At 53.6% G+C, this 26,909-nt stretch overlaps 2 protein-coding genes across 11 annotated transcripts in view; one reads left to right on the plus strand and one right to left on the minus strand.

Moving 5' to 3' along the window:
- The first annotated feature begins 412 nt into the window (after positions 1-412).
- Positions 413-14,537, plus strand: LPIN3 (lipin 3). Of its 10 annotated transcripts, none has more exons than XM_053958800.1 (20): positions 413-2,372; positions 5,277-5,477; positions 5,816-5,911; positions 6,669-6,880; positions 7,106-7,210; positions 7,643-7,763; positions 7,920-8,343; positions 8,724-8,823; positions 8,944-9,107; positions 9,190-9,283; positions 9,463-9,532; positions 9,622-9,714; positions 10,219-10,346; positions 10,490-10,619; positions 10,861-11,009; positions 11,174-11,260; positions 12,205-12,357; positions 12,642-12,753; positions 12,844-12,947; positions 13,059-14,537. In XM_053958800.1, exons 1-20 carry the CDS (start codon positions 2,346-2,348, stop codon positions 13,201-13,203), a joined length of 2,715 nt encoding a protein of 904 aa, XP_053814775.1. In that variant the 5' UTR covers positions 413-2,345; the 3' UTR covers positions 13,204-14,537. The 10 variants fall into 10 exon arrangements, with proteins under 10 accessions (XP_053814775.1, XP_053814781.1, XP_053814782.1 ...); XM_053958806.1 differs by having other exon boundaries at positions 10,285-10,346; XM_053958807.1 differs by having other exon boundaries at positions 10,288-10,346.
- Positions 14,538-15,787: 1,250 nt separating this feature from the next.
- EMILIN3 (elastin microfibril interfacer 3) overlaps positions 15,788-26,909 on the minus strand; it is a 12,147-nt gene continuing 1,025 nt past the window's right edge. Inside the window, 3 exon segments of the mRNA XM_053958964.1 lie at positions 15,788-20,350; positions 20,861-21,108; positions 24,017-24,139. Coding sequence (XP_053814939.1) covers positions 18,456-20,350; positions 20,861-21,108; positions 24,017-24,139 — 2,266 coding nt within the window. The 3' untranslated portion in view covers positions 15,788-18,455.

Genomic DNA, 26,909 nt, shown 5'->3' on the forward strand with positions numbered 1-26,909 from the left:
ATTCTGATGCTGCAGGGGTTTGCAGTGTGGGCTTCCAGCCATCAAATAGTATTGGTGTCCCCAGCTACTGGCTGAGCCCCACAGCTGGAGAGATTTCTCCTGTTCCAGCCCCAGCTTTGCTTGTCTAAAAAGCAAAGTGAGACCCTTTTTTAGTCAGCTTGGTTCCCCTCCTGTCCTCTGCAGCATCTCTGGGAGCTGAGCTGTGTCAGGTGTCAGCCAGCATGAAGGCAGGTGGGTTGGCCAGTGAGTCTGCCTCCCTGCAGACATTTCAGGCCCCTGAAGAGGCATGGAGCAAGGCAGGATCCAAGGAGATGCATCCCAGGCAGCTCAAATATTATATCAAACAGCTGAGAAAATTCCAGAGAAATAATGTATTGGTCAAGGGAAGAGGCAAACCCCTCATGAACTCCCACCCTGTGACTGAAGACATAACTTGTTTTTTTTGGAGAGAGGAAAATTTAGGAGGCTCCTGGGCAGTTTGTGGGTGCTCCCACCTGCTAAGTGGATGGATGGATGGATGGATGGATGGATGGATGGATGGATGGATGGATGGATGGAAGCATGGATGGATGGATGGATGGATGGATGGAGTTTTTCTGGAGAAGCCCAGGATCTCAGGATGTAGAGCTTTCAGCGGAACAGTCAGTGGAGGTATGGGGAGCCCACAAGGCAGAGGTGCCCCGTTAGGGGTGAAGGCTGCCATCCAGAAAGGATGGGGAGTGCTGGGATGCAGGACAAAAGCTGCCAAGTTGGATGTGCCTGTGAGATTTTGGAATGCAAGGAGCTGAAAATATTGCATCTCAGTTGACTGATGAAGAAATCTGTTATGCAAAGGCTCATTGCAAACATCTGTGGGTTGTGGAGTTCCCAAAAGAGGGAAGAAACCTCTCCCTGATGGAGCAGCTCCTGTGAGAGGACGCACAAGATTCAGAGAAATTGGGGAGTGCAGGATTACAAGCACAAGGAGGAATGGATATGCAAGACTCACCTTCCAAAGAAGAGGAAAGGAGAGTAAGAGGAAGTATGAAAAGCAGCTGGCAGGAACCAAGGATGATTTTATGGCTTTGCAAAAAATTACCAGGGCAATTAAAAGTGTTCTAGGCTTTTTGGAGGAGAAAGAAGGAAAGAAGAGGGAAGTAAAAGCCTGGATTGCAGGGAAGGATGCAGAGAGGAACAGCCATCACTCAGAACCTCCATGGCACAGCTGGGGATCTGCTGCAGGGGCATGGGGGCACAAGTAAAGGTTGGTGTGTCAGGAATACAGACTGGTGGGGAAAACCAGCTGGGCAAGGAGCCTTGGAGGTAAGTGCTGGGGTCTGTACTTCTGCAGGGTGCCCAAGTGCCAGGAGCTTATCCGTGTGTCCAGAGGGTGGGGGCTTGGAGCCACAGCAAAGCTGAGCTGCCTGCTTGCTCCTGCTGGCATTTTGTTCCTTCTCCGTGTTCATCTGCAGATGCACTCAGCTGGCTGAGGAAGAAATGGTATCCTGTGCTCAAATGTCCTTTGTTGAATGTCCTCTACAGCATTTTTTACCAGTTACCAGGCATTTGCAGTCCCCCCAGTTACCAGACATCTGCAGCGAGATCTGTCCTTGCTTTTGTGTTCCAGCCCTGGGGTTTGTGTTACACCCTCAGGGCTTGCAGGATATAAACCCCTGTCCTGGGTGAGACCCACTCCAGTCTAAGGCACCAGTCTAAGGACATCACCTGAAGTGTCACACCCAAGCTGTCTTGATGGAGATTCCAGCAGATTCTTTCCCTGCTGGGCAGAAGTGCCCAGTGACCTGGCCATGGGCTGTGGGGTTTGGTGGTGGCCGCCTGCCCTGCAGTGCCAGCCCACCTCTTCAGGGACTGCAGCCATGCCAGGCCATCCACAATAGCTGCTTTCAGTCCGATTTCACTGAGGGGCAGAGCTCTCAGAAGACTAAGCGGGTGGAAAATAAACTTCATTCCTCAGCAGATTTGTCACAGCCTTCAGGAAAGTTCCCATGTTGGGACTTGTGCTCAGGCCATGCTTGACACTGGACAGGCAGAGGGGGGATTGTGTCTCCAACTTGTGCCTCTAGTTGCCATCGGCAAGGATGAGGAAAGTGAGGCACTGGGTGCTAAGAGGGCTTGCTTGGGAATGAGCTGTGCCATTTCTGTAGATCAACCCATCATCTGGGACCAACAAGCTTCGGATCCTTCTTCTCAGGCTCTAAAGATGTCCTAAGCAGCCACCCTCAATCTTTGGTGCTTGCCTACCCTCACAGCACAATGTCAGCTCCATGAGTGATGTGTTGGAGAACCTCCATCCCTAAAGTGCCACCAGTCAATCCCCATCACTCCAAAACCCAGCAGAGAGGCTGATGGGGAGTCACCAGCACAGAAGTCAGGTAAATACAGGACAAAGCCTCTAATTATAGTATGCTGGGAGTCAATGCACTTTTTGGGGGCCACAAAAAAGCCGCACCACCTGTTTCTCACCTGAGTCCACCCAGCTATTCCCACATGACTTCCCCACTGCTCTCAGGCTCCCTGAGATCTGGAGAGCATCAATTTTCTTAAGGTGTCTGCTTTTATGTGCTTTCCTTTCACCGTGCCCTCTTTTCCCATTCCCATGGAGACGATGCAGGGCAGAGGAGCCCCTGGGCTTTGGCCACCCTTTATGTCTCATTAAGGCTTCAGCGTGTCCTTGTGGGACGGTGGGTTGGAGAAGGAAGGGTCTCCACGGGCACAAGGCAGCTGTGCCCGGGGCTGCTGGAGCAAAGGGGCTGTCGGATGAGCCCCAGGTGCCGGTGCCACCCCAGAGGCACCGCCGGCCTGCCGGGGCCCTCAGAGGCCCAGCGGGAGGCACGGTGAGCAGCCTGGGGCTGTTTGGAGACGGGCCCTCCCCTCGCTCAGGAGAAAGGAAGGAAGCAGCAGGGAGAGGAGGAGCTGAGGGTGAGTGCTGCTGCCGGCACAGAGCAACCCCGGGGTTTAGTTTTGCCCCGGAGTCGAGGAGGTGCTGAGGCCCAGCAGCTGCCCAGGTAACGGGGAAGGCCCTGTTGGTTTGCAGCGTGTGATGGCTGGGAGCGTGGCTGTGGGTGTGGGTGTAGATGTTGGTGTGGGTGTGGGTGTGGATGTGGATGTTGGTGTGGGTGTGGATGTGGATGTTGGTGTGGATGTGGGTATGGATGTGGGTATGGATGTGGGTGTGGATGTGGATGTGGATGTGGGTGTGGATGTGGATGTGGGTGTGGATGTGGATGTGGGTGTGGGTGTAGATGTTGGTGTGGGTGTGGATGTGGATGTGGATGTGGGTGTGGATGTGGATGTGGGTGTGGATGTGGATGTGGATGTGGATGTGGATGTGGGTGTGGATGTGGATGTGGATGTGGGTGTGGATGTGGGTGTGGATGTGGGTGTGCTGCTGGCAGGGTGGGCCAGGAGCAAAGCACACTGGTGTCAGCAAAGCACCAGGTTTATTTGGGCAGCTCTTTGGCTCTGGAGGTTGATGTGAGCTGTCGGCAGGGGAGGACTGTCCCCTTCATCCTCCACAAGAGCTGCATGGCGGAGGGCTGTGATCCTGGCACGTTTGGGGGCTGAGGGCTGGAGATGCCCCATTACTCTAGGGGGTTTATTTTTTGAATATGATTGAAGACCATTTCCTTTGCCCTGTCTGCCTATTAATGGCTCTCCAGACCATAACCTACCCTTCACCTCCCTGATGGGCCTGCTCCATCCATGGTGGGGCCGAGGCCTGCAGGGAAAAGCCTCTTTCTCTCCCATTCCCTGCCTTCCTCCAGCCGTCCCAGGTGAGGCCCACAGGGAATTAAATTCACTGAGCTGAAAACTGTACCACAGCCTTGCAGTCCCCAGCAATGAGATGCTTGGGGAGGAGGCAGCTACCCATGGAGGCAAGGGGGGACAGTGGCTCTGCAGAGGAGACATGGCCTTGGCGCCTGTTTAGCTGTGTGGCTGCAGTGTTGTGTTGAGCTCTTGCACCCTGCTCATGAAGATGGTGCTCAGTGCATCATACCTGGCGATCGTTTCCAAGCTCCCACCCTAAATCCTATGGGATTTCTCTGCCCAGGACTTTCCCTATGCACTTTTCAGGTCTGTGTCAGTGTATGTCTCAACTGGAAGCTCAGAAGTGCTGCCCAGGGAGCATCAGGGTTAGTCTGATCATTCCTCCTCTCCAAAACTGCCCCCATGTGCAGAGAGGAGCTGTCTCCCATTTGCTGCCAGGCCCTCTGGCAAAGCAGGAAAGCAGCTGGAGGACTGCCTGCCCTGGCAGCAATGCCTGGGAAAGCTGGGCTCAGCAGGTTGGTGAGAGGCCCCGTGATCTGAGCCCCGCTCACAGCAGAGCTGATGGAGGCACCGAAACTTCGGGAGCTGGCTAGCACTTCCCTGCTATCACCCTCCAGAGAGGATCTGGGATTTGGGCTTACTCCTGGCTGCCAGGGAGAGGTGAGGGATGGGGCATTGAATGGGAACCACATCTGCCCGCTCAGACTGCCTTCCAGGAGGGATGTCTGGGAATGGGACAGGGCTGAGCTTATGCAAAACAGATCGGAGAAGCTGGATACCTGCTGGGGCAGAGGGCTTGTGGCATGGCACATGCTTGTCATCATCCCTTTGGGTAAGGAACCAACTCCCCCCAGCTGCCCTTTGGGTTGAGTGTGCACTGGGTGCTGTGCTGCGAGTCCCTGGGGACACCACACCATCACCTGGCTGTGCTGCCCAGCTCAGGAGTTCTGGCTTGTACAGGAGCCATGTGTGGCCAATTCTGCAATGCCTAAGTGGGATACCTTTCCCTCTGAGTGGGAAATGTTAGGTTTGGACTTTATTCAAAGTGAGTGTGTGGTGTATGGAGCAGCTTGGACTTCCTACCTTTCTGCTATGAGTTGTTTGGGAATTTCTAAGGACAGTGCAGGACAGGAGGCCTCCTGCCAGCCCAATTCTTGTTTGAATGGGATGTTGATAGCTTGATTGTGTGGTGTTGTTGTGAGGTTGTATTTGCCCTCTCAAGGAGGAAACATGATGGTGTATCCCAATGGCAAGGGCATCTTTCCTCCAAGCTGGATGCAGTACCTCATGTTCTGGCTTCTGTCCTGTTTTGTGGTGCTCACAGAGGCCCTAGCTGATCTTCATCAAAGCCCTCAGGTGTTTGCCTCAGTTTCTCTAGAGGCTTACTTGTCCCCATGATGGGGCTGTGTTGCAGCCATGACATAACTCTCTTACAGTAAACTCACATTGCCTTTAGTTGCTGGAGTTCTCTTCCCCTGCCTGGGTCTATTTGTGTCTCTCACTTGCAGTCTCAAACCATGAACTATGTGGGGCAGCTGGCTGAGAGCGTCTTTGCCACGGTGAAGGAGCTGTACCAGGATCTGAACCCCGCCACCCTGTCAGGCTGCATCGATGTGGTCGTGGTGAGGCAGCCTGACAACTCCTTCAAGTGCTCCCCATTTCATGTGCGCTTTGGGAAGCTGGGGGTGCTGCGCTCCAAGGAGAAGGTGGTAAGTGTGCCTGCCCTGGGGCTACACTTCCTTTCCAGTGTCTCCAGACCCAGGATCTTCTATAACCCACAGGTTATGGAAAGACTTTGTTTGAGGGGAATGGGAGCCCGCTGAAAGGGGTGCTTGCCAAGTTTTTGAGGGATGCCCCCAAATGGAGCCCATCCATTTCCAGGGAGGAATGTGCTCTTCAGGAAAATTGGGAGAGGTCCCTTGCCTCAAAGGCTGTGTGGCTGTCAGCCCTGTGAGCAACTTCAACCCATCCCCTCCATCTGGAAGTGCCCCTGTGCTCTAATGGATGAAGGGGTTCAGATGGACAGGCTGCTTCTGTCCCTTGCTAGGTTGACATTGAAATCAATGGAAAGCCTGTGGATCTGCACATGAAGCTGGGAAACAATGGAGAGGCCTTCTTTGTCGAGGAGTTAGAGGAGCATGAGGTTGGTTATGAGGAGGTGCTGCATGTCTGTGTCCTGGTTGACTCCCTGGAAGTGCAGTGTTGAGTTAGAATGACCAGGTTTGGAACGCTGCTCTTCCCCAGAGAGACTCCATTGTCCTGTCCGATGTTTTCTGTGTCTGGAAAGGTTCCTGCTCAAAGGACCTTGCAACCCACGTGGTCGCACCCTGAGGGAGTATTAGACCAAATATCTGCATCCCAGACTGGTCTCCATCAATGGGCATGGCTGCTGGCCAGACAGGTGGATATCTTGGAGCTTGGCCTCTCTGCTTGTGGCAGAGATGAGAATGAGACAGATGCTGTGGCAGGCTGCCTGCTCCAGTGGGAAGTGGGATGAGACTAGTTCTGGCTTCCAGAAATCCTGGCAGCTCTTCTCTCAGGCATACTTGTGGTCACTGCTGGCTTGGGCTGGGTTTGGAAGTAGGAAAGGGCTCTGGAGTCAAATCCCATCTGCAACCTTGGTAATTCTGGTATTGTGGTGCCATCTTCTGCCTGTCTCTCCTTGCCCATGTTAAGGATGTCTTTAGCTTGTGGCTGTATTACCCTAATAGTCTTTTATTCACATGTTGTAGGTACAAATCTTTTCCTTTTAGGCCAGGCCACAAAACCACCCCTGAGCTGAGGGTTCTGTGGTGTTGGTTGTGCAGTTCTGTAGTATATTCTATAGAGAGCAAGGAGTGCTAGGCTGAAAAGGAGTGTGCTGGAGGGAGCTGATGGGCTCTGCCCCATCCCTGTTCCAGGGCAGCATCCCCTGCTTCCTCTGCACATCCCCCATCTTCAAGAAGCGGTGCCCAGAGGATGCTGTTCAACCCTCCTGTGGGCTGGAGGCCTCCAGCACTGGAGTGATCCTGCACAAGAGGAGGCCACGCAAGAGAAGGCCCAAGAAGAAGGAGGTGTTGGACTCAGATTCTGACAGCTGTGATGAGACCAAAAGCGAGCTGCCAGCCCCAAGGTGAGCTGCTTGGTCTGGGCAGGGTGATGCAGTAGGTCAAGCCTGTGGGTTCATTTGGTGATGCCCAGCAGTACTGAAACAGGGGGAAAGTGTTTGCAAGTTGGAGCCCAGTCTCCTGTGGAGTAAAAAGCCAGGGGGAATGGTGAAACTGGGTATTGCCAGCTTTCTGGAGAGGAGACTGCTGCTTGAGAGTAGCACAAGTTCCCTCTCTCTCCTTCTTTGCAGTGATGCAGCACATTCATCCTTTGCTGATCTCCTTGAAGTAACTGGGTCATTGCAACCCTCAGAGAAATACTCATACTCCGATGGAGAGGTGTTCAAAGTGGACAGGTAACGGGCAGAACCAAGGTGTTCTGCTCAGCTCTGGTGAGAGTAGGGCACATGCCCCATGGCAGGGAAAGAGGTATGGAAAAGTGACTTGGAGGTGTCAGGAGACGAGAGTTTTTCTAGCTTGATATGGTGTGGCTGCAGGGAAGCTCAGAAACCACAAGGGACACTTGTGGCCATGGTCACAGGCATGAGAAGCCTGTGTGCACAGGGCTTTCTGCTGATGAGCTGCTCTGGGCAACTGCTGGCACTTTGCTTCCTTGGGCCTCAGCTTCCAAAGGTCTTGGTCCTTTAGGAGTGACAGTCTTATAGGGTAGAACTGACGTTATGAGAAACCAGCGTTACAGGGTTCTTGGCCCTAAATGTCCTTGCACTGATAGGAGAGCATGGGACTGCAGTGTAGGTGAGGCCTCACATCACCTTCTCTTCCTGCAGCTTCATGTCGAGCCATCGGTCTTCTTCCAAAAGTGATTCTGAACTGGAGATCAAACCACGGGAAAGCTTTTCTCTAGCGGCTGAATCCCACATGAAGTGGACCTGGGGAAGGCTCCCTCAGGTAAGTCCCTGCTCTTGCTCTTTTGCTGGAAATGGGTGTCCAAAAGACCTTTAGAAAGCAGAGGAGGCTGTGGCCAGGCAGCCTTAGGGAAGTTGTCCTTTTCTGTGTGATGCTTTGGGCAACTGTCCTCAAACCTGTTCTTCTGCTTTCCTTGAGGTGAATAAATTGGTGCAAGTTAAACCAACCAAGTCCACAAAGATCACTGCTGCTGCAGCAACCACCATCTCTGCGACACTGGTCCCAGTGGATGAGGCAACCCCTCTTGTTGCCACCTCTGAACATCTGGGAGGGGATTCAAACCCAGCAGAACCTCAGGGCCATTCCTTGGCTGTGTCTTCTACTGAGCCAACACTTACACCCCCGGCTGGGAACAGCATCTCCAGGCTGAAGAACATCCTCCGTGCTGTCAGGACAAAGAGATTTTTGGGGGCCTACTCAGTCTCACAAGAGAAACAGAAGGGAGATGTGAATGTTGTGCCAGAGGTTCAGCCAGATGTGGAGCCCTTTGAGGGAGCCACTGCTCCAAGGCAGGCGGGCTCAGAAGGCCCCACGTCCCAGCTGGAGAGGCAGAGGAGGCAAGGTAAGAAGGTGACTGGTGCTGCTTGAAGTGGTGTTTGAGCCTGCAGATGTGTCTGACTCAGATGAGCACCTGGGTTGTCCATTCACTGTAACTCCTGGCTTGACTTGTGTCTTCATCCTGACCTTGCCAAGTCAGGGAAAATCACAGAGAAGCATTTATGTGCCCTCCTTCACAGTGTATTTAAGGATCATGCTAGTGCAGGTGTCTTGAGGCACTTCTGTTGCTGTTGACTTACGGCAGTTTTTCCAGTAGGAAAATGTCTGCCCTGTTTGTATGGTACATGGATATGAGGAAAATGCTGTTGACTTTCTCAATAGATGCTGGGGTGATTAGAAAGGTGATTCAGCTAAGCTCTCTCTCTCTTCTGTCTATGCATTGAGGATCCATCAAAAGAAGTCCTCACTTGGATCCCAGTGCCATTTACCTGGAGGACTTCTCTGAGCTGGACAAGAAGCCGGTGGCTCTCTATTTGGCCGGGAGGTATGAGTTGCCCCAGCTGGCCAAACTCAGACATTTTTGAGCAATTCCCCTGGCACAAAGGGTGGGGGTATGTTTAAAGCTATTCTCTGATGTCACCACTATTTCTTCCCTTGCTGGCAGCGACACAGAGCAGAGTTTGAGGCTTGTGACAGACCCCAGCAACCCTCTGTGTATCCAGCTGCCATCCACCTTGCCTGCCAACAGCGCCATGGACTCTGACTCGATGCCCACAGTTGCCCTGTCACTGTGCGGGGGTCTCAGGGGCAACAGGCAGGTCTCTCATGGTAGGTAGGAGGAGAGGGGCAGTCTGCAGCCCTGAAATCCTTTCTGTCCTCCAATGGCATGACACAGCCTCTGTCTCACCAGAGAAGTTCATGGAACACATGGTTTCCTACCAGCAGTTTGCTGAGAATCCAAGGCTCATCAGTGACCCAAATCTGGTGATAATGATCAACAAGAAGTGAGTGGCCTGCTCTTCCTGCTGCTTCATCCCACAATGGACAGCATGTCCCCTTTGTCCCTGTGGAAACCCTCCTGTAGGAATGTGACTCCATCCCAGAGCATGATTGTACCAAAGTAGTTGTGGGACCTGGCCGTGCTGCAGGATGGTCATGTACTCATCCCTCTTTCTTTTTCCAGGTATTACAACTGGGCAGTGGCTGGTCCCATAGTCCTGGCCCTGCAGGCTTTCCAGAGGAACATTCCTGAGGTCAGTAGTGCAACACATTTACTGGCTATGATTCTCAGCAAGGCCTGGGCTGAGGACTCACCTCATCCCATGTTCTGCCATGTTCACAGAGCATCATTGACGAATTGGTGGAGGAGAAGATGCCCAAGAAAGAGTGGAGGAATTGGTTTTCCTGGAGGAGGAGAGAATTCTCGACAGAAGGGGTATGTTTGCAGCAGTGGATATGACAACCATGTCCCCAGGGGACAGGCATCATTCTGCTGACTGGCAGGGGTGGGAGCAGGGTCCTGGGGATGGCGTGAGATTGACTATGAGGACATCCAGGACCTGACAAGGTGACTTCTTAAGATTGCTATTTGTCCCCTTTGGTCTGTTAATGCCTAAGTGGCAGAGCAGCACCTGGTAATGCAGTAATGTGGACCTTGTAGTGGTGAGACCTCCTGCTGTGTTGCCCATCATGCTAGGTCCCTGGGCACCACGTGTGCTTGCTGGTCTCTCTGCCCCACCACAGCATCAGGCTGTGCTTCCTTTTCCACCAGAGTGTCCCTGTGAAGGCAGGGACTGCACTGATACCTCTTTTGGCATTGCTGTTCCAACTGGAAGAAAAGCAAAGCAGCCCCTGCTCTTGCTCTTAAGCTCTGTGCAAGCACTGCTCAGCAATAACAGAAACATCTCTGTTATCAACACTGTGTTGAGCCCAAATCCAGAACACGGCCCCATATCAGCCACTGAAGAAAATTAACCAGAACCAGCACACCCCTCTCTGCCTGCAGCAGCAGCCGAGGCCAGGGAAAGCCAGCGTGGGAACACTGTGGCACGACCCTGCTCAGCAGAGGTGAGTGCCTCCCTCCCAGGCCATCTTCTGGAGTCTGGATACTCCTGTTCTCCTATGTGACTAATTATTCCTAAGTTTGCCTAATAAAAGAGGGTAGAAAGCTTTTTTAAGACTCTGGTTGGCCCCTTCCCTTCTTTGTGTAGGTGGGAGGAAAAGGAGTCACCCAGTGACCATGAGCCCCAGCACCCTGGGGACATGTCTGCAGTGAAAGCTCCCACTCACAAACCTCTGCCAACCTTCAAGAAATCCCTGCGGCTCTCCTCCAAACAAATTGTAGGTATTTATTCCTCCATCTTCACTGTCCGTGTGTGTAGGGATGAGACAACCCTTAAACAGGGATTTCTCTACTCCTGACCTCATGTTTTCATAGGACATCCAAATATTTTGCCCTTGTTGGCCACCCTGTAGAGTCTTGGGATCTCTGGCCTGGCTGGGTGGCAGTTTGGCCTCTGGCAAGCCTTGGAGTGGTGTGAATTGGTGCTGGTGTAACACTTTTGGTGCCCCTCTGCCCCAGGGAAGGTTGAATCTGCAGGATGGCCCCAACGAGGTGGCATTCAGCGTGACGACTCAGTACCAGGGTACGTGCCGCTGTGAGGCCACGATCTACCTGTGGAACTGGAATGAAAAAGTGGTGATCTCAGACATCGATGGCACCATCACCAAGTAAAAGGCCTTTCTCCCACCCCAAAATCCTTGTTTTCCCCTGTTAGGGGAAAGTCTCCTTTAAAGGCTTGCATAAGAAGGGAGAAGGGAGCACAAACCCGACTGGGGTGGGGGTGGATACTCACCACGTTGGATGACACTAACCCAGCCTCCTTTCCTTTGAGATCGGATGCTCTTGGACATATCTTGCCACAACTGGGTAAAGATTGGACTCACCGTGGGATTGTTAAACTCTTCCACAAAATCCACCTGTAGGTATTGGATCAGCTGAGTTAAGGGGAAGTGGGAAGCTGACTGAGTCAGAGTCAGGGCTTCTTACTCGCTGATGCAGGCCCAGATAGCTGCACTTTCTGCTGTCAGTGGTGGTTGATGCTGGCTGTGCTGCCTACGTGATGTTGAGGGGTGAAAGCAGAGGGTCCCCTGGGAGCAGATGCTGGCATTACCTTCCCTGGAAGGAGTGTGTGTCAGTGGAGGCTTTGCTGGGGAGATACAGCTGAGCAGCAGAGGAGACAAGACCACCTAAGGTCACACCTGAGAGAGGTGGCACGGGGGTCTCCAACACTGTGGTGCTGGTACCTCTCTGGGCACCCAGCGATCGCTTGCCACAACCCAGGGGAGTCACCTGCGAGGGATGACATCAGCAGTGAGTCCCTGCGGAACCTCTAGCTTGCTGCCTGGCTCCTGTGGCCACTGAGAGGCACTGTGGGCCCGTGGATGGCCCGTTCTGGCCCCGGGAGGAACGTGGGAGGGATGCACTCCGGGGGACTGCCGGGACTCGACAGGCATCTCCTGTCGGCTGCCTCTGGCCACCCGGTACCGCCTCTGCCGAGCTGTCCCCCGCCCGGGCGTCTGCAAGGGCTGGGTACAGCCCTCCACAACTGACAGGCAGTGCTGTGGGATAAAAGTGCTGTGTGAGGGTGCTGAGCAGCAATGGGGGCTGTGCTGCTGGGCTGGGTGGGTGTGTGGCTGCTGGGATGAGCATGGAGGGTGGTGCAGGGGCTCTCTGTGTGAGGCAGGTGGGGATTGGGCTTAGTCTGGGTTTCCAGATAAGGGATTCATGTTCTTTGTGGAGCCACCTTGCTTACTGGAATAAGATTTGGTCTTAGGTCAGGTACTTGGCTACCTCTTCCTCCCCGGAGCAGGAGAATGCCTTGCCCAGGCCACAGCTCAGAGGGGCTCCCTGTATTCTCTCTAGGAATGGCTACAAGTTCCTCTACTGCTCGGCCAGGGCTATTGGCATGGCCCACATCACCAAGGGCTACCTCAAATGGGTCAATGAGCAAGGCTGTGGCCTCCCCATGGGCCCCATGCTGCTTTCTCCCAGTAGCCTCTTGTCTGCCTTCCACAGGTACTGTCTTTTCCTACACTTCATGTATCCCTGGGGATAGCACTTCCTTCCCCAGCTTTACTCTGAGGCATGTCCCAGCCTTAAACTGCTCTTCCCTCCTTGGTGCACAATGCCTTTTATGGGAGGCAGCAGGGGAGCTGCCTGACCTTGCTGGAGCTTCACAGTGAAGCTTCTGATGCACAAAAGCTCTTACCCTTCAAATCACTTCCCTGAGCCCCAGACAGGTTTGGTGCCCCCAGTCCTGGCCAGCTGATGCCACTGTGACCATGTCTCTTGTGCTGCAGGGAGGTGATTGAGAAGAAGCCAGAGGTGTTCAAGGTCACCTGCTTGACAGACATCCGAAAACTGTTTACTACAAAGTATCCCTTCTACGCGGGCTTTGGGAACAGGCCCAATGTGAGTGGTCTCCAGGTGTGCAGGGAGGGCTCAGGCTGGGTGGTGGTGCCTTCCTGCAGCTCTCATGCCATGCTGGCTTTCCTTGGGCAGGATGTCTACGCTTACAAGCAAGTGGGGCTGCCAGAGAGCCGCATATTCACAGTAAACCCCAAGGGAGAGCTGACCCAGGAGCTCTCAAAGAACCAAAAGTCAACGTAAGCAAAGTGTTCATTCCTCTGCATCTTTGGGATGACTTGGCTTTGATGCAGAGAAGCATCAAACAAACACCCAATGACCCCAGTGTAACTTCTTTCTTACCCCCTCAGGTATGAGCGGCTGTCGGAGCTGGTGGAGGTCTTCTTCCCTCCTGTGGGACAGAGGGGGAGCACTGCGCTGGTACCCCCAGAGTACAGCCACTTTGCCTACGGGAGACCTCCACTGCCTGATGTTGACTTGGATGTCTTGCCCTAACCCCATCCCTGTGGAGACCTGACCCAGAGCTCTCCTGCATGTTCTTTGCCAGGACTAAATGCTCCAGGTGCACCTTGTCCTCCCTGTTTGCTGCTTGGGCATTTTGCATTTGTAATAGAGGTGATGACACCCCTTAGCAGGAAGCCAAAGGGGGTAAGAGGGAGTTCTGACTCTACAAAAACTCCAATTGCTAAACACAAATTCCTGAAAGCTGGGTCTCTTCTGGTGTTTGTAGCTCCTCTAAAGCCTGGCTCTTTTTTAAAGGTGGTGGTTGTTCATTGTTGTATTTATTGATCAACCTTTGACATAGCTATTACTACCTCTGGTATGACCAGTGTTCCAGACAGTCCAGCTATCTGCAGTTTGGTAGCTGAAACTGCCCACCAACTTGTAAAGGTCAGTGGAAGATGCTGAGGTTTTGAGTGTTCTGAACAAAAACCAGTAATAGTGCCTTAATCCAGGCTGCCTCTTGTCTGCTCTAGCCCTGTGCATAGAAGTGGGAGCCAGGATCCAAGTCCTTTCTAATATATGATTAGGCTTATTCTGCTCAAGCATCCTACCAAGTGGGTCTTGGGGGTGATGGGATCAGCTTCTAGAAAATGGCTCTTTTTCCTGTTTTTTTTTTTTTAATTACTACGTTTAGCTAAGGTAGCAAAATTAATTAAAAACAGAAAACAAATGCAGGCTTATTCTGTATGTACATGGGGCTGAATGGACAGGAGACCTTGCAAAAGCCAGAGATCCATGTGCTGAGGCTCACTCCAGGCTGTCTCCTGCCCCTCGGGGTGATTGGGAGCAGGGGGTGTCCACAGCCCAGCACAGCCTCAGTAGCACCAGGGACACCCAGGAAAGAGCCCTGGATGAGGCTCTGCAGAACCAGACAGGCTCAGCCCTACTCCCTCATGGGATCCCATGGGCTAGGACCCGCTGGGATTTGCCTCTACGTTTACCATGCGTGTCCAAAGCAACTGCAAGGAGAGAGTGACCTGTCACTGGGACCCCTCTGTGCACAAGTTGCCCCAGCGTGGCCATGCCAACAGCCCCAGGGACCTCCAGCCCCAGGCACCCACAACCCTGCAAATGCTCCCTGTGCCCAAAGCAAATGCAAATAGAGCTGCGGTGTGAAAAATAAAGATTGTTTATTTACAGAAGAGCAGCAACAAAAACAAACTACATAATGTATTTTCAATGTAAGAATCTTGGTAACAACAACCTATAAAAAGTATTTGCATTTAAAAAAGCTATATAATAATGTATGAAATTTATGTACAGAAGAGAATAACAAACTCTAAAACATATTTATAGATGAAAACAACATAAAACTCTAAAACATATATCCAGAAGAATGGCATCCCTGCCCGGCACCTCCATCAGTCCTGGAAGAAAAGCAAGCGACACGGTCACCCCGGTCAGGCACAGAGGGCTGTTCCCTGTGCCCCCAGGCTGGGACACGCTGGCAGAGCGGGACTCTGCTGCCAGCACTGAGCCTGGCTGGGGCTGAGGGCAGGGCCCCAGGCAGTGGGACCCAAAGGGTGGCCCAAAGCAAGCACAGGGTGGTGCTTGTGCCACCAGACCCCAGGCCCCCCCCCGGGCACCGTGTCCCTGAGCGGGGCCACCCAGCCCAGCCCAGCCTGGCAGCAGGGGACCCACCCTGCCTGTGGGCAGGGCACGGCCAGCACCTGCCTGTCCTGCTGCTGGGCTGGGTCTTCACCCCAAGACCATGTCCTCCTCCTCCTCACCCTTCTCATCCACTTCCATGTCTTCAACATAATCCTCCACATCCACCTCCATCTCTTCCTCCATCTCCTCCTCCACATCCACCTCCATTACTTCATCTCCATTCTCTTCAACATCTATGGCCATACTCTCTTCTCTATCAATCTCCACATCGATTTCCATCTCCTCCTCAGTGTCTGTGGCAGCCTGCACAGGGAGCAAAACCTCACAGTGGGGTCCCTGTCCCACACCATCCCCACAGAGCTCCAGCCCACCCAGGCAGTTCAGAGGTTTCCACCTCCATGGAATGGCACTGTACCTTCACTGGGACAAAAGTGAGCATCCTGCATGGATGGGTGGCAAGATCCAGGTAGCAGGGAGATAGCTGGACTGAGCAGAGTGTTACAAATTGCGCTTTTCCCGTGAACAAAAGTGCACTTTTGGGGGTGGTCATACAGGGCCAATAATTTTCTTGTCTAGGGGATTCCTTCTATTTGCCATCATGACTCATGATGGGGCATCCACAGCCTCTGTGCACAGCCTGAGCCTGTGCCTCACCACCAGTTTTCTTATATATAACCTAAATTGACCTCCTGCAGTTGAAAGCCATCCCACCTTCTCTTCCCACCACAGACCCTGTTGAACACTCTGTCCCCATCTTTCCTATGGGACCCTTCAAGTCCTGCACAGTTGCAGTGAGGCCTCCCCATGGCCCTCTCTTTTCCAGGCTGAGGATCCCCACCTCTCTCTTCATGGGAGGTTATAAAGTAAAACAAAGGCAGAAGCACTGCTGGGCTCCTTCCTCCAGTCTGGCATCTACTTTCTCCCTCCCTGACCCCTGTGTGTGAGTGTAAGTCATCTCCTGTCTGCCACTTCTGGAAGCCACACAAGTCATTTTGATCCTGGAAACCTCAGCAAGAAATACTTTATTTTTTTTCCTTTCCAGTACAAACAGTTTTTCAGCTTTTAAAATCTGAACAAATAGACATGGTTTTAAAAACAATAGAACACAGTCTTTTAACCGGATCAGTTATCAACTGCCTCAGAAAGCTGCCCATGCAAGGATAATCCCATGGCCAGCACTTCCTCACTCTGCAAGCAATTTTAAAAAAATGCCCAGTTGTTTACAAAGTTCCTTTCACTTTTTAAACATGAATAGCTGAGAACTGAAATAACAAACTGTCCATAGCTTCAAGTGACTAGTCAGGAATAGTCCAAACATAGCACCATTTTCAGGAAGGTCAGACTTCTTCCTTGTCCTAGTTCTGTTTTGGCCAGTCCTGGCTCCCTCTTTTCTGTGGAAGTTGTTCCCGTTCAGCCACTCTAACCCAGCCCTGGCTGGGGAACAGGGAGCCTGGCCCTTGGCTTGGTTTTCTCTTTGGTTTTCTCCCTGGTGTGAGGGGATGGAAAAGAGGCTTAGGCAGGATGCTCCCCCTTCAGGGTGAGGACTCCCCTGGCCCACCACAAAGTACTCCGGGTTGGCTTGACACTCCTTCCTTAGGCTGGAGGAAGAAATAAATTTTGTTGTCTAAGAGCAGGTTTTGCAGGATGCCCAGTGGCAGCAGGAGGTTGTTCCTCAGCTGGAGAAACGACTCAGCAGCTGGAGAGTAACTCCAAATCAGCAAAGCCCAGAGCAGTGAGTGAATTCTGGTGCTGTGAACTGGCAGGGCTGGGCAAGTGATGCGAGGCCCACTTGTCCTCTTTATGCTCCCACAGCTCATGCTCCTCTGGAAGGGGACTGGGCTTTTACTGCCTCAGGGGAACATGGTGTGGCTACTGGGCTCAGTGATCCCTGTGGTCCTCCCTAGCCTGGAAGCATGTTTAAGGGAGCTCACCCAGATTTTCTGGGGGAGAAAAGGTGCCCAGATGCATCTCTGCTGGGAGCTGCTGCTGGTTTGTGCTAGTCAGAACACAGAGCTGCTCCTTTATGCGATCGAGGGGGGGATCAAGGAGGGAATCATGGTGCAAAAGAGCAGGGACAGCCTGGTGAGGGTGACAGGCACTGTGTGAGAGCCAAAGGCTGGCTGGTGTGGGAGGGTTCATGAGCTACAATGCTGAGAGAAAAGTATGTTCCTCTGCTATAAAGTGCCAGAGTTGCTTGGATGAAGGCTCTTTAATATCCTCTTCATCCTAGTAATGAAGTCCCCATTGGCTGATGAGCAGAGGGTGCCCATGGTGGGCTCCTGGGGAGAGGTGGATTCTGTGTGCAACAGCTCTGTAGGGCAAGGCTGGAGCTGCTCAGGAACATAGACAACGTTTTCCAGACTGCCTATTTGTAGGAAACCAAAATCAAGCTGGGTAAATGATGTGGGTTTTTCATTCTGAGCTGAGGACAGGTCTCCAGAGGTGTTCTCACAGATGCCCTGCCTTGTTCCACATCGGTATTGGTCCCAGGGCTACTGGCATCCCAGTGGGATCAGAAGAGCATGAGGAGGACGCAGGCTCCTCCTCCTCCACTGCTGCACTCACACCCTGAAGCAGCTGTAACTCTCCTGCCTGGGATGAGATGATGGATTTCACAGCTTAAGCGATAAAACAGGAGAGAGCCAGAGCTGAAGGACAGGACTGCTCTGTGCCCAGCTTGATCTCTGCAGAGACCTATGGACACAGCTCTCCTCAAGGAAGACGTGTTTTCCATAACCATCATGTCAGTCCCAGGTGTAACCAGAGAGCCCAGCAAAGTGGGATTGTAAAGCACAGCAGCCCCCAGAACCATGGGGCTCTCTCCAAACACTGCTGCCACAGCTTTTGGCTGCTCAGTGTGGGTCTTTGGAATATGGCAAAGGACATGGGGGCAGCATTAGGAAACTGGAATCAGATAGGCACCATGACACAGGATTGTTCAAAAAGATACATACACATACCATATATATATATGCATATGTGTTTTCCTAATGCACACCCTCATATGCTCCATAAGGGATGTGCATCTGCATGGAGGAGGGAGCATTATAAATGGATTTACCATACACAAGGAGGGCTGCCATCTCGGAGAAGGGAAGCCAGTTCCCGGAGGAACATGTGAATACGTGTGTTCTTTGAAATCTACAATTCCTGTGGTGAGTTTTGTTCCCTGCAAGGAGCCCTGGCTCTGCTCAGTCTCTGGATTAAGATGCAGGTGGTCTTTAGGTCAGAGAAACTATTCCTCAGCTGATAACTACAGGGTTTTATTCTTCAAGAAATGATAAATCCACAAAAATAAAATGAAAAAAAAAAAAACATTTCTGCCTCCAGCTTACTCTAGAATTGTCCTTCTTGGGTCATCAACCCAGGACCCAAAGCAACACCCCCAGCCAGGAGAGAGTGACACTGCTGCGCCAGGGTCAGGACAGTTGTTGAGCATCAGGAGGGGAGCACCAGCATGGTGGAGTTAAGGAGAAGTGGGGCCAACAAGATTAGGGGAAAAAAAAATGTAGCAGCTTTTCATAAAAAAAATTGTCCCAAGAACTGTTGTCACATTGGAGCAAGTCTGTGTGATATAATTTAATCCTGTCCTTCACAGCAGGAGAAGGAAGACACATGGTATGGCAGTGTGGCTAATGCTGCCTCCTCTCCGCCTTCTCCTCCAAGTGCCCGACTTGTTCCGCCAGCTCAGAGACCTTGGCTTGGCAGTCAAGCAAGTTGTCCTTCAGTCCTGTTATTTCCTGAGAGTGGGCAGCCAGTGTCCCGTTCATGTGGTCCATGTAGTCCCACAGACTGCCCGTGTGTTTCTCCAGTTCCTCCCTGATGTCGTCCAGGCTGCCGGTGATGGCCCCCAGCCTGCCGCAGGCGCTCTCCACCCGCGCCACCCGCTCGTCAAAGTGAGAGACCTCCTGCTGCAGGCCGTGGGCCACGTTCTTGCAGGAGCTCAGGTCGCTGACAATCCTGGCTTTGAGTCGCTCCAGGTCTCCCTTGAGGTTCAGGACACGGCGGTTGCTGAAGAAAAGCTGGGAACCTTGGTCGTTGACTTTCTCCTGGATGGAGTGGACCTCATCCTCAATCTTCCGCTCGTGCTCATCTAGTGAGGAGTTGACATGTGTTACGGTGTCTGAGTACTGGGAGACGGAGTCCTTGAGCCCTGTCAGAGACTTGCTCACAGTGTTCAGGTTGATCTTTAGCAAGGTGATCTCCCCTTGCAAAGCCCCCGATGCTTCCTCCTCGATTCGCCGCTGGATCTCCAGGATGGTGGCGTTCAGCTTGCGCAGGAGGTCGTAATTGCTGTCCATCCGGAGGAGCAGGTCCTGGTTCTTGTTCTGGCAGTCCTCGATCTCTGTCCGAAAGGTCTCCACATCTTTGGAGGCAGAGGTGCAGCCCAGGGAGCAGGTGCTCTCCAGCGTGATGAGGCGATTCTGCAACACCTCCAGTGTCTCCTCTGTCCGTTTCCTCATGCTGGCAAGCTCCCCTTCCAGCACAGGCACCACTGCTCCGTCCATGCCCATGGTAGAACTGACATTGTTCAGCTCCCCCACGATGGTCATGAATCTGTCCTCCAGGGTCTGCATTTTGTCTTCAAAGGCAGTCCTCATGCCATCCACCTCTGCCACCACTGTGCCTTTCATGCTGTCTTCTATACCAGAGCAGCAGCTCCCAGTTTCCCCCTCTGTAGCATTGAGCCTGGCTTCCAGGTCCTCAAAGCGCCCTTCAAAGAGATTCCCTAGGGTGACAGTGGAGATTTCTCCATCCAGGCGTGAGTGCAGGTTCTTCTGGGACTCGGAAATGCTGTGAAGGCCTTTCTCAAGGATGTTCATGCGATCGGTGAGGTAGTCCAGGTTGCTGCAGCAGCTTTCCACCACCGTCAGCCCTTGGATCTGGGTCTCCAGCTGAGAGATCTCTTTCTTGATCTCCAGCTCCTTCCCATCCAGCGTCTGCTGCAGCCGCAGGTTGGCAGCTTTCTCCTCCTCGCACTGCTGCCGCACCTCTTGGATGCGAAAATCACACGTGGTCTGGATCTTGCCCAGCTTCTTCTCGAAGCCGTCGAGCAGCTCTCCACGCAGGTTGCTCAGCCTCGTGTCCACGTACTCCTCCAGCAGGTCGATGGAGGTGAGGGGCGAGGGCCGGGCGGATTCCAGCAGGTGCTTGATCTGCCCGTCGTGGTCCAGGACCATGCCCCGGACCTCGTGCAGCAGATCTGCCTTGGTTTTCAGCACGTCGCTCACCTCGGTCACTTTGGTCAGGATCTCCCCTACGGGAGGGTACGTGGCGATGTCGGCTTTGTCTGCCACATCCACCAGGCCGTCGGGAATGATGCCGAAGCCCACGGATGAGTCTGGCGTGCCCGGGCTGTTCATCAGGGAGCCGATCATCTTGGTGGTGTCCTCCTGGATGGCCAACCGCAGGCGGTCCCCCAGCCCACTCACCATGGTGTGCAGGCTGTCGTAGGACTGGGAAAGGCGCCTCACCTCCTCCTCCAGCCGATCCAGGCGGTCCCCAAAGAGGCCAGGCAGTTTCCTACCTGCACAGGGAAAGAAATAGAGAGGGCACAGTGAGGGCTGTGGTGCTCCTTTAACTTCCCTCCTTCAAGTCTTTTCCCATAATAACCTTGTGTCCTGCCCTCTGTTATTGTCATTTCAGCAAAATCTCAGCCCACATCTCTCCTTAAGCTATCAGGAAACACTCTTTCCTCTTGGGATCCAGCCCTCTGTCCCAAGTTCAACAGCAGGTGATGATAACAGCCCAGGAGAGCTTCATCTTGAGTCACACCCTATCAACCCCATAATTAATGACAAAAGGCTCTAAATCAATGAGCAAAGGCAATTTTGAAGCTGCATGTTTTGAAAGGAACAAAATTTAAAAAGCAAGTGGCCCTCAAAGCAATCAAATGTCAGGTCTCTGATAGAAAACATGCCACCCACTGAATTTTTGCCAGATTCATGCTCTGCTCTGGAACAGAGAGAACCTGGAGGTTCGAGTACATGACAGTGGTGTGATGACCTGGGGACATGAAGCAGGAGCAAGATCTCACCATATTGATTCTTCTTTGGTCCTGGAAACAGGTCAGGGTGGCTTTTGGGATAGGGAGGAAGTCTGGGCATTGGAAACATCTTTTGCCCAGGGGGCATTTTAGGGCTGGGATGTTGGGGCAGAAGGCCAGGCTGGTCTGTCGGGCTGTCATGGCACCCTTCTCCCATGAAGCCTGGGCAGCACCTCCAGGACAGCTCGGTCACTGTCTTGTATCCAATCTTGTATTTGGGCCTGAAGAAGGTGCGGTACCTTGCCAGGAGAGGGGAGGGAGAGAGAAGACAGTTTAGAGAAGCAACCTCAACATCAAGCAATAGGGCAAGGTCATGGTCCTGTTGGATGTGGGAGATCTGGGCACATGGGGGAGCCTGGCTGAAACCCTTGTGCTGCACCTGCAGACCATGGCCCATCTTCTCCAAGAACTCTTGCTGCACCATAGCTCAGTGCAGCATTGCAGTGGGGTTTTGGTCGAGTATTTTTTAACCTGGGGCACTGTGTTGACTAAGAACTGCAGCTCTAAGTGTATTGCTGCAGTCCCTGGCCTGATAGGTGACCACTGTGACAGATGCCACACTGTTTGGCAACTTCTGGCCAGCAGAGCACGAGATGAAATGATGGAACTGATTTCAAAAGCCCTGCAAGCTCACATCACTTCCAAGAGGGAAGTGGACTGCTTGTAAAAGTGGTTTGCACTTTGAATTGACCTACAGAATTTCCTAGTGGGATCAAAAAAATCCTCTTCTCAACTGTAATCCTGTCTGGAAGCCCCCATGAGGGCTGAAATACCTTTGGAAAGGTGCTTTCTCTTTGTATGGAGTGCATCAGTTTGCTGGGAAGCCTAAAGGGGCTTGGGCTGGCCTGGTGAGGGTCTCCAGGGTGATGCTGTGAAGTGCACGGAGGGATGGCTCCTCACACTGCCTCCTGCCCCAGCTGGGATGCCCTGGGAAGTGTCTCCATCACGAATTTGGGTACTGCAGTATTGATCCTCCTACACCCAGCACACAGGGTGCAAGCCCACCTCACACCTTCCCCCTCTGCTCTCGCTCTGGATGGGGTCCCACCAGCCGTGGGGGAGGATTCAGCTGCTCCCTGCTTTCCTGTGAGGCAGCAGTGATGGAACAGGGCCCTGCTGGCCCCTGTGTTCCCCCAGCAGCTGAGCTGAGCTGTACAGGACTGAACACAGCACTTTTCTCACCACCTCTAAACACCAATGCTTTAAGCCTGCCTTTTGGAAATTTCCAATCTGAATTTACCAGGGCCTGAAAATATTGAAGTTTGCTGTTTTGCAACAACACACACCATCAGCCTCGTGTTCTTCTCCAGCATGTTCAGCAGAAGGTCTTGGAGGAGCAGCACAGCCATCCGTGCTGCAGAGGGGCTGCAGAAGGCACTGAGCCATCAGTCAGGGCAGCACATGGGGCTGATTCCCTGCCACCCATGTCCTTGTTTGAATCCACAGTGTCCCCAGCCCAGGCTGCAGCCCCTGGCAGTGGTGCTTCCACACAGTTCCCAGCGAGATACAGCCACCTCCATACACACCACAGGGCAAGGGGATAAACCAAACCCAAGGCCTCTGCTCCTTGAATCTCTTCAAATTTTTCCAACATCAATTTCCCAAAGGGACAGTTTCAAAACAATCTCTCCTTGTTACTCTTCTTCACAGATGCTGCTGAGTTGCAATGATCTTTCCTTCTGTTGTAGTGTGTAGAAACCTGCCTGGATGTACCAAGGGAGATTGCTGCTCCAGCCACTGTCAGGGAGTGAAGAAAGGAGGAGGATGGCATCCACAAGGCAGAGCACCTTCTCTGTGTCATCCCAGCACCTTCTCTGTGTCATCCCAGCCTCTGCAGAGGAGCTCAAAGCCTTGGGCACCTCCAAATCTTTCTACCCCTGCTCCAAACAGCAGCAAGGGGAAGTATTTGCAGACAGCTGCACAAACATCCACTGATGGCCCCAGCACGTGGAAAACCCATGTTCCCTTTTGTCCATGGATGCAGCATCTGAGGCTCTGCAGAAAATTCAGCTGTGGGTCCATCTGCCCTCAGAAAACACTCTGGTTTCACCCTGGTTTTGTTTGAAGGAGACAAGCAGGACATCGTGGAGATGGGAGAGGCTTTGGAGATCTCCTCCATGGGTACCAGCAGCTGCAGGATGTCCTGAAGTCCCCAAATGCTGCTAAAACACTTGTGATGGGAAGAACAAGTGAGCAAGTGGGTCCAGCTGCCCGTCTCTGCCAGGAGAGGATGTGAGCAGAGCCTGTGGCACCACTGGGACATGGAGAGTCACAGCCAGCTGCCACAGGCAGCTGACAAAAACTTCTCTCATCCCAGGTTTCCTCTGTGCTCAGCTCTGCTCCACTCCCCCAGCCTGGGGAGGATGCAGGAGAACAGCTTTTCCACATGGAGCAGCATCCCTGGAGGGTGGTGAAGCACAAAGCCCCAGTGCCTGCCCTGCACCACCGGCGGCTCCAGCTGTGGCACACTGAAGTGTTTCCCTCCAGCACTGACCAGGTGGCAGAATTTTGCAAGTATTTTCCTGGAGCAGGAAGCACTGAGCCATCTCCAGTCACAGGCTTCATTTCCTTGTCCTCCCAGCCAGGTTCTCACCGAGCTGCCATAATTCTGCCACATTGCAGGTCCATGACAAACTGCCTTCCTACACACCTGCACAGGCACCTCCCCACTTCCCATGATTTCCAGATTTATTTCCGAATCATTGAATGTCCTGAGTTTGAAGGGACCCATAAGGATCATTGTGCCCAGCAACTGTACAGAATGCCCCCAAAAATCACACCATGTGCCTGAGAGCAGTGTCCAAATGCTTCTTCATCTCTGTCAGTGCCATGATCAATTTCCCTGGGCTTCCCTGGGGAGCCTTTTCCAGTGCTCAGCTGCCATCTGGGTGAAAACCTTCTCCTGATGGCCAATCTAAACTTCCCCTGACAGTTTCTGAGGAGGGATAGAACTCCCTCTCCCTCCTGACAGATCCCACCTTGCCTCCTCCCAACACCACTGCCCTGCCACTGACTGCCGTGTCCAGGAAAAGTCCTTCAGCCCTCTGGAAAGTGGGGGCTTATGGTCAGAAAGGTGGCACAGGGTCTCAGGAGATAAAGGTCTTTGGGAGGGAAAGGGAACCATGCCCCAGTGTCCCCCATACTCACAGCACTTTCCCTGGGCACTTGGGTCCCCAGCTGCACTTGTGGTACTCAGCCTTGACGTAGCTCTCGGCCCCGTCCTGCAGCGTGCACGTCACGTTGCGCTGCACCACGTAGGCACAGTAGCTCCTGGGGGAAACACAGCGAGGCACTGTCACCCCCTGCCCAGCAGACAGCAGTGCCTGCACTGCCGGACACTGCCAGGGAGGTCTGGGGGCAGGAGCTGGAAGGAGCCCCCCAGCTTGGGCAGCTGCTGGGGAGGGGCATCACAACCATGCTGCAGGAGTGTGGTTCCTGTCACAGTCACAGCCACGTTGTCACCAGCGCTGGTGGTGTCCCCAGAGCTGGGCTGTGCTTGGCACAGCATGGACTGTGTGTGAGACAGGCTGTGAGGACAATCAGAATCCCAGCAGCAGCAGTTGTAGGAATAGCATCCCAGAAATAGCTCCAGCAGTGCCTGGCAGGGGTGGTCTGTCCTGCTGCAGCTCCTGGAGTGCTGCCAGAGCAAGGGCCAACCCAAAAGCCTTCAGCCCTTGCTGTGGGTGCTGCCACAGACAAGGCACAGAGAGGAGATGCTGCTCTGTAGGGCTGCAGCACCGTGGGTCCCTCCATCAGGGAGGCAGGGACACAGAGTAGATCTGTGATGGAGGCTGGAAACCCCCTCAGGTCTCTGGGACAGTGAGTACAGAGAGCCTCTTCCCTCCTGCCATCCGCCTGCAGCTGGGTGCCACAGGTACCAGTCAGCTTTCCTGAGCCATGCAGCAAAGCCAGGCGCTGAGGATGAGCTGCCGGGGAGGAAGGCAGCGTGTGGGAAGGATGCAGGACTGCTGGTAGGACAGATGGAGGCCAAGGCTGTTCCAGCTGAAGGCAGGGCTGCCGGCAGGAGCAGATGGACTCGGTCCACAGGGGCAGAGACAGCAGGGATGTGTGGTGAGGCAGGGATTAAGGGCAGGGGGATGTGGCAGACGGCGGAGCGGGAGGAGAGGAGGGCACAGGCCCACGGTGCAGAGCAGAGCTGAGGCAGGAGGTCAGCGAGATGGAGCAGATGGGCCAGCGCAAGCTGCAGGTGCAGAGAGGTGTTCAGTGAGGCGGGAGGACGTGGCTTCCCCTGTGCCAGCTGGGGGTTTGGTATGGATGGGTAGGGAACGTACTTTGTCTTCACCTGTTTGCCATCAGTGCTTGTCCCTCCTTCATCGATCTTTCCCCACTCAGGGTGAGCCAGAGTGCTGCTGCTCTGGCCCCTGAGTGTGACATGGGGGGGCTGGGGGAGGGCTGTGCACACCCACCCTGTGCATGCACGCACACACAAACAGGAGACACCATAGCCCTTCTTACCAAACCCTTCTGCTCCATCCTGACAGTCACAGTCCCTTTCCTGTACCTCCATCTGCCAGAAGTGTCTCAACATCATCCAGACCATCAGAGCAAGCCCATGAGAGCTGGGCTGAGGCCCTGCAGCTCATTTCTGCGCTCAGTCCCGAGGCTGCTCTCCACAGGCCATGTGATGGCCACGCCAGGGAACTCTGACTGCATGCCAGCCTGTGACCAGGCAGCTGAGCTGCAGCAACCCCAGCTGCCTCCCAGTGCCCCCGTTCAGAGACCCTGAGCAGGCTGCACGATCTCCAACAGCCCACCCAGGGCAGGAGCTCTCTCCGTGAAGCAGCAAGGTGTGAGCAGGGTCATCCTCCCTCCAAGCCTCTCTCTGCTCCCTTCCAGCAGGGATCCCCTGATCCTACATCCCCAGCACATCCCACTTGCTCCCCCCAGGAGCTGCAGCAGCACATCCACCCCAGCCCCTCACCGAGGGTCCTCTCTGATCCCCTGGGATGGGCACACCACTCCCACTTGTGACTGGCATTTCCAGCCTGCCCAGACCTGAGCAGCTCTGCCCTGGCAAGGGGCTGCCAGGCTCAGGGCATGAGCAGGGTGCTGTGCTGCTCCCTGCTCCTCCACAAGTGAGCCATTCATCTGTGCACAGGACCACAGGAGAAAGGCTGGCCACTTCTCTCAGCTGGAGGCAAGGGAGTTCATGTGTGTACGTGGAAACTTAGGATCACCATCTATCCATAAATCCAGGACCTGCTTACAAACACACCACCAGCTGCCTCTAAGTTAGCTGGCAGCCAATGCAGGCAGATCCACTAGCCACTACTAATAAACCCTGCCTACCTGTGACTGCTCGGGTTAGTGCAGTTCTGGCTCATTCTCCCTCTCAGAACCCCTTCCCTTCTCACACACCTGTGGCAAGCAGTTTTATAGCTCCAGCCTGATGTTTTTAGAGTGAGCAGCTGGAAAATGTTACGGGTTTTTGAAAGCTCTCACTGGCACTGCCAGTATTGTTCATCTCTAGTGTTACTTTATTAATTTCAGCTTGTTCGTAACCCCACATCCTCCCTCTTTCAAAGAAGCCCGGCAGAAACTGCTCTAGCAAACAAGCAGAGAGGGAAGCAACACCCCCCTCTCCACCCCCAGTGTAACAGCTCTTATGCAACTGAACGGAAAAAGTCTACAGTTTGTGTAAAACTCACATTCCTCACTGCCTGAGCTTTCCAGGTTTCTTGAAAACGTATTTAAACTCCAGTATGTATGTATTTTACAAGCAATTCCCTCCAAACCAAGCTGTTGTCACACGTAGGTCTGTGCGCTGCCATCCTCCCCTCCCGCACATCACCACCCCCGCGCCCCCCGCGCCGATGTCACGCAGAGCAGGCACATGCACCTACCCCAAAACCACACACCCATGGGGATGGGCACCCCCATCCCCACTCCTCCAGCCCCGTCCCGCACCGGACCGTAGCACACGTGTCCCCACCGCACGCAGCCCGTTCCCTCCTGGAAATACAACTCCCGGACCCTCCTCTAGATGGAGGGGGGCACTGAGACATTCGGACACTGCTGC

This window comes from Vidua chalybeata, chromosome 17 (genome assembly GCF_026979565.1).
Source record: "Vidua chalybeata isolate OUT-0048 chromosome 17, bVidCha1 merged haplotype, whole genome shotgun sequence".
In the NCBI taxonomy this organism is placed as follows: Eukaryota; Metazoa; Chordata; class Aves; order Passeriformes; family Viduidae; genus Vidua; species Vidua chalybeata.

Bases quoted from the DNA above. Each gene is read 5' to 3' on its own strand.
- LPIN3 (XM_053958800.1), top strand. From the start codon at position 2,346: ATGGGGAGTCACCAGCACAGAAGTCAG. The intron at 10,620-10,860 runs GTAGGTATTTAT...CCTCTGCCCCAG, and splicing joins GGCTCTCCTCCAAACAAATT to GGAAGGTTGAATCTGCAGGA. The intron at 12,358-12,641 runs GTACTGTCTTTT...CTTGTGCTGCAG, and splicing joins CTCTTGTCTGCCTTCCACAG to GGAGGTGATTGAGAAGAAGC.